Source organism: Chrysemys picta, unplaced genomic scaffold (genome assembly GCF_011386835.1).
Source record: "Chrysemys picta bellii isolate R12L10 unplaced genomic scaffold, ASM1138683v2 scaf2935, whole genome shotgun sequence".
NCBI classification, from domain to species: domain Eukaryota; kingdom Metazoa; phylum Chordata; order Testudines; family Emydidae; genus Chrysemys; species Chrysemys picta.
The window spans coordinates 1-6574 of NW_027055637.1; the positions used below are offsets into that span (position 1 = coordinate 1).

Consider the following 6574-nt stretch of genomic DNA (forward strand, 5'->3'; position numbering starts at 1 on the left):
AAGTGAGCAGGATTCCCTTGGTGAGCCAGGACACATACACCGTGCTGTCCCCCCTGCTGGTGAGTGAGCACGCTTGGGTCCTGGGAGGGGTCCCTAGGGCAGATGCACGTGCCACAGTCTCTAGCGTTTAAAGGCCATGTGCTGTGTTTGCGACCCGGTGCCCAGGGTTCTACATTGTGCACTGCAAACCCAGTGCTGATGCCAGTTTTTTCTGGTGCGATTCCAGCCCAAGGAATTAAATGACACTATTTTCCATTAGCGGATTCATGCTGCTTACACCTGGGACCATTCCCCATCCCACTTCTCAGGGATCTGCCTGGCAGCCAGAAAGCGCCCTGGGGATTAACTCCAAGGGTTTTCACTCCGGGACATGATCCTGAGGAGTTAACAGGCGCAGCCCTCCCTTGGTTTGCAGGAAAATATTTGACCTCAGCTGTTCAGGACTCTAATGCTCCCCGTCACAAAATCGCCTCTGCCCAGATCCCCCTTCCCTGCTCCGTGGCAGATGCTGAAGTTTCCAGATGTGCCGTCAGGAATGGCGAAATAGGGGCTCTGGTGAATGTCTCCTGCATTCTGGCCACATGGCCGCTCCCGGGCCAGCTTCCCAGCTCCGTGCCCCAGTGCACTGCACGCTGGGGCTGAGGGTCGGTGGGGGCGTCAAACTGCGTTTGGAGATTCCAGATCTTGCTGAGGAACCGGGCTCCCCCAAATTCTTTTACCTTTGACTCTCTGCTTTGTGCTGCAGGAGATGCTCAGAGGCAAGGACCGGGCCCGGCTGCAGAGCCCCGATCACCAGCATACCCTGCTGGCCATCTCATACATAGGGTACGTCCATGGGGCCTGACTCAGCTGCGGAGCCCAGCAGCCGGGGAGGAGCAGATGGAGGGAGAGGAAGTGGGGGAGGGAGGAGCTGCAATAAGAACCGGAGGATATTTCTCCCTGGTGGCTCACTAACGGGCCATACCCTCCTCGGCCTCCGGGTCTCTTTATCCAGCCCCCATCTCTGGGTCTTGCCTGGGAAGAGGGAGCCCCTCCCGTCAGCATGAAGTGCTGTGAATGGGTGCAGCCGCAGAGCAGGGCCCAGGATCAGCCCCGGAGAGCAGCTTCCCCAGCAGAGCCCCTGCCGGGCCCAGGGGGCAAAGGCATCTCCAGACAGGACCATTCCCTAGGCGGTGGCTCTGCTGGAGATGCCCCCTGGAGCTCTGCTGCTAAGGGAGGGAGCTGTCCCTTGAGCCATCAAACTCAACCTGACTCATGCCAGGACCTGTCTCCGGTCTAATGGCCCCGTCTGCTCCGTTCCTTCCAATCAGGAAATTTGAGCCTCGCCTGTCTAAGGAACAGGAGGATGAGACCATCGGGACTTGTATCACCAGCGCCATGATTCAGCGCCCAGCCCTGGCGAAGCTGAGAGGGACTGAGGTGGCAAAAAGCTCCGCTCTCCGGGCAGAGGTTAGTGAGGCATGGACAAAGCTGCAGCTTCCACCTGCCTCCTTGGCTGGGAAACTCAGCCACCCCCTGCTGAGTAGCTGGACCCTGGCCCGATGCAGAGAGCTGCGTGTCCAGCCAAATCCAGCCCCTCGGTTTATTTTCCAAAGGGCTGGTGACAAGTGGCTACGCAGTTAACTCTGCAGTGGGGTTGGCAGGGAGAACAGCTGTAGAGGTGAGTGTCTGTGAGACTGTATAGAATTACCCTGGATTCTTGGCACAGGGAGCTAGAAGCTACCCCCGTTTACACCAGCTGAGGCTCTGGCCCAGAGCGTTAAATAGCATTTGGTGCAGAGGGAGCAAAGCATGGATTCGGGACAGCCACACGGCCAGGCCATGACTCGCCCTGCCACAGAAACAGAGATTGGCTGGAGCGGGATGAACAGCTCAGCCCTTGGGGAGCCAGCGGGGTGTTGGGGGGCAGCTGGGGCCCCTCCAGAGCGGGAGGGAGGAGGCCTTCCCTCCAGAGCCCAGCTCAGTACATATGTTGGGGAGCCCAGGTGGGAGGAAGGATTCTTTGGGGAAGGGCAGCCCGTGGTCCAGGTGAGACCCATGTCTATGTGCAGGGGGATCAGTATCACCTGGGTAAAGGGACCCCGAATACCAACAGCACCTGGCTCCAGACGGGGAGATCCACTCGTCCCCCTGCCTTGTGCACCCCACCTCCCTTGTTATTTACTTCCCTGCTTCTCTCTGCTCCAGTCTCTCCAAGAACTGCCCTGGGAGGGCCTGGATCTTGTGCTGCAGACATTCCTGGAGCAGCACCTGACCCCCACCACGCTACTGCATCTCTTTCTGGTATGATAGGGCGGGGGGAGGGGCCCATTCGCACTGGCCATCTGGGGATGGGCCGGCTGGTCAGGTTCTACCCGAACCACAAGAGGGAAGGCTCCAGTTGATCCCGAGGGGGCTGAGCAGGCCTCCCAGCTGCTATGAACTAGCCAGTCCCCCTGGGGCATACACCCAACCCTGGGATCCAGCAAGACAATCCTAGTCCTGCTCCAGGGGTGTCACTTTGGCCTCCTACATTTGGCCTGGAGCACCTGTTCCCCTGAAGGAAACAGCCCCGAGACCCTACAGGATCAATGGGGAGAATCCTCAAAGAGCTGAGCCCAAGACCCTCAGACCTGTGCCAACGCCCCCCAGACAGGAGAGGAGCGCTGAGTTCCAGTGTCCGGAAGTGGAGGAGAAGAGGTTAAATGCTCCATGTCCTCTCCCTGCTGGGGCAGGAAGCAGGTTCTGGAGGTCGCCCCGGCATTGCTGCCGCTCACACGACTTTCTCCCTACTCCCCAGCACTTGCAGCCGTGGATCTGCTCTCCCCGGGCCCAGGAGAGGAGCCGAGCTGTGAGAGCCAGCGCCCGGCTCTTCATGTTCTACCGCTTCAAAGCCATCACCGAGGTGAGCAGCGCAGACCCTGCTGTCCCCACACCCCCCCCAGCACTCACGGGAAGTGGGGGGAATACAGACAGAGCTGGGCTCGTCCCGACCTATGCCCTCAATTTCTGTTTGGTGGCCCATTAGGACCTGAAACCCATGGTAGAGCAGGGCTACATGGCCGGGCTGCTGACAAGCCAGGCCTTCGATGCTCAGGAGGCCACCAGATACTGGGCATCTCAGGCTCTCTACTGGCTCTTCACGCCTTGCAAAGGTAAGATAGAGCGGAAGCAGTCGCCACTTCTCAGCCTTCACAGCCCCGGCCGTTACCTAGCGAGCAGGGCTGCAGAGAGAACATGGCGCCTTCATCGCAGCCCTGACCAAAGGGACACAGAGCAGAGGTGGGTTGGTACCTCCCGGGATGACCTGGCATCTGCCCTTCACGAGGTGCCTGGGACCATCTGGGACCTCCCCTGATCCCACCCCAGCCCCAACACACCTTCTACATCAGGGTGAAGAGTGGGCAGTTGGCCCAGAAGCCAGCTGAGAGCTCACCCTAGCTGGTCGTTCCCAGCTGCGGCTGGAGTCTGGCTCTTTGGCACCTCTGATCTGGCTCGAAGGGGAGGGGGAAGAATCCGGCCCTGAGAGCTCTGCCTGAGCACTGCTGGTTTCTTGTGCAGCTGTCGTGTACACCAAGACAGGGGCAGTGGTGAGCGTGCTGAGCAAGACGCAGAAGGATGCCAGCTGCAGAGAGAACCCTGTCCATGTTGCTATGGTGAGTAAAAGACTGTGGCTGGAGAGGCAGACACACACATGGGAAAGGGGGGTTATTGGCTCCTTCCCTCGATGAGGACCCGGCAGATGGAAATTCCTGGGTATGGGCTCCAGTGCCCACTCACATAGCCCTGGGCACAGGCTGCCAGTGCCTCTGTCCCCGTTCCCCGAAGAGCAAACCCACCTCCCCGGGCCGGGGCTCGCTGCTCACACTCGGTCTGTGCCTTTCCCTGCAGCTCATCGCGAAGCACCTGCAATCGAGTGACCTCATGCCCTTCAGCTTCACCCTGCTGGTGGGCCTGCTGGAGAAGGAGGAGTGTGCAGACCAGCTGGCGGGCGTCATGGAGGCGGTGCTGAGAGAGCAAGAATCAGAGCTGCAGGGCCAAGTAATGGCTGGGCATTGGAGGCACCATGCTGACATCTCGGGCAGCTCCATCTTGCCCCGTGCCTAGAATTCCTGGGGCACGAGGGAGGATGTGGAGGGGAGACATCCCTTCTCACCATCATTGATCAATGGGACCCATACATGCCCTGTCTGCAAGGGGGGCGCTGGGCACGGCCCTGTAATGGTTTTCAGGATTTGATCCCAGGAGTCTGGCTTGCCCAGCTCACTCCCTGGGAAATGTGCCCTATCTCCAGACCCATCCCCCAGCTGGAGGAACAGAGCCTGCGGTGGGGTCCCCCGTGTCCACTGACTCTTTGCCCAGTGGGCATGGATTGACGTACAGGATGGAAATGCATCCCAGACGCTTAGACCCCACTCTGGTGCTGAAGCAGCCCAGGCATGTTGTCACAAGGGGAGGTACAGCCGGGATATCCGGGGGGTGGGGTGTCACTGGGCAGCGGGATCGGGACCCTTAGTTCTACGGTGCTGGATCACGGGTGGGGGTTTCAAGGTACCGAACCCAGAACCCCCCTCGGCTCAGTCACTCGCTAGGAGAGTTTATCCATGGCCTCCGCCGGGCCATGTGACCGCTGCCTTGTTTCTGAGCCTGCCCAGTTCCTCCTGGTCCTTGCCTGCCACCCACCCACAGCGGGGGTAGGGTCTCAGTCCCTGCTTTGCCTCCGCAGGTGCAGGATCTCCAGGCGGCTCTTTCCTACACACTGAGCCCACCCCGGGGGGGGCGGCTGAGTGAGGGGACGAGAGACATTCTCCACCTACTGGCCAGACAACACACCAAGACCGCGGTCAGCATCCTCCTGAAGATGCCCTGGCCTTACAAACGGTGAGCGCCAGCCCCAGGGAAAGGATAGAACACCCCACTCCGGCCTCCAAGCCCCCAGCACCACGGTTACATGCAGCACAGACCCTCCCCTTGCACACAGGACCCAGGGAACAGCCCTGCCCCGGCATAGCCTCCCTGTCCCTTGGAGGGCTCCGTGTGCTCTGGGATCCCTGGCTCAGGGCTCCCCCAGCTGAGCTATTCCTAACACAGCTGTCACCCTCCCCCACTTCGTTCTGTGCACTGCTAACCAGTCCACCCCATCCCGGTTCGGCTGTGCAATGGCTTGGCTGGCTGGAGGCCAGAACAGTCTTCCAGCCCCCACTCCCCCCATCACTACACAGACCAGGAGAGACCCCATGTGAGCAGGGTCACCTCCTTTGTCAGCATGGTGCCCCGCTCCCGGCAGGGCATCCCTCCAGGCTGAGGCAGGAGAGGGGCCAACCTAACTGCATTGCCCCCACAGACGCCCCTACACTGAGCATGTCCCCGCAGGGGCACCCCCTCCCCCCACCTGGGAAATGCCCTCTCCCCCCTGGAATCCCAGCCTGGTAACTTCCCCATCACTGCACACTTTTAGACGTCTCATCCCACCCCTAGAGGCTGGTCTTCTCTGATTCCCCAGCCTGCCAGGTTCCCCTGGGCCAGCAGCGCCTTCCCTGCATCCTGCCCAGAGCCGACAAGCACAGAGCCCATTTTACAGCCTTCTCCAAACCCCGCACCCCAGAGCCATGGCATGGCCAGAACTGGAGCCTTGTTCCTCCTGAAACCCCCACACTCTGCCCCATGGGGAAGGAGCTCCTGCTCTCCTTGGCCGCAGCTCCCACTCTGTGCCCCCCCCCCCCCCCCGCAGTTCAGAAGATCCAGCACAGCACCTAGCTCTAGCCCCTCCCAAGGGTGGGCACCTCCTCACACCAGCCCCACCCCTGAGCCCAGAGTCACTGCTTTCCCCCATGGGGGCTCTAACCCCAGCCCCTCTGGTTCCCATCAGGAGAAGGCAGCAAGGGAGGGAGGGGGCCCCCAAGCTGGGAGAAGTGAGTCTGGCCACGTCCACCCATCCCTTTCTGTGACACAGCGCCCCCTGGCAGTGCCCAGGCAGGAGGGTATGAACCCCTTAGGACTGGACAGTGCCTGAAGGGCCTTGAGGTCAGCCACCAGCAGGCTCAACCTGCTGCTTCTGGCCCGTCACCCCTCGGAGGGCATCATCCCTGGTGTGTACCAACTGGGCCCGTCCTCTGTGTGAATTCCTTACCTGCCGTCCCTCTGTCCGTCACAGCCCCAGCAAGGCCATCTGGAGATTCCTAGGTGCAGACCCCATGCTGACCAGGGAGGTACTGCACATCCTGCTGTACGACAGCCCAGAGAAAGGCCGGTCTAACCCTGGGCAGACCCAGGACAGGAGCTGCCCCCAGCCCGCCCGGCTGCCCCCGGCGGTAAGTTCCCATCGCTGGCATTCAGCCCTCTTTCCCGGCTGCATTCTGCGCAGGGCCACGGTCTTCTGACTGTATCTTTCCCCTTACAGACCACATATGGCCTGTGGGAGCTGATCGGGGCCTTGGGGCAAGCGGACACGCTGGAGGGACGCGAGGACGACCTGTTCGCCTCTTGCTTCCTCGCCATCGCCTGCCCCCCGGCACGGCACCTCTCGGGAGCCCAGCAGGACTTGCCCAGTGACACCAGTCCACGCAGGTAATGTGTGGGGCCAATGGATCCCAGC

The 6574-nt window shown here is 61.1% G+C and overlaps 1 protein-coding gene across 1 annotated transcript; it reads left to right on the plus strand.

The window, feature by feature from the left end:
* Nucleotides 1-745: 745 nt before the first annotated feature.
* On the plus strand, nucleotides 746-3899 carry LOC135980370 (maestro heat-like repeat-containing protein family member 1; the record flags this gene model as incomplete). The annotated part of the gene is made up of 7 exons (XM_065580388.1): nucleotides 746-825; nucleotides 1311-1449; nucleotides 2188-2283; nucleotides 2780-2884; nucleotides 3008-3134; nucleotides 3541-3639; nucleotides 3871-3899. Coding segments are annotated over 7 exons (675 nt in total), but the record flags the coding sequence as incomplete, so codon positions are not given.
* Between the last annotated feature and the right edge of the window lie 2675 nt (nucleotides 3900-6574).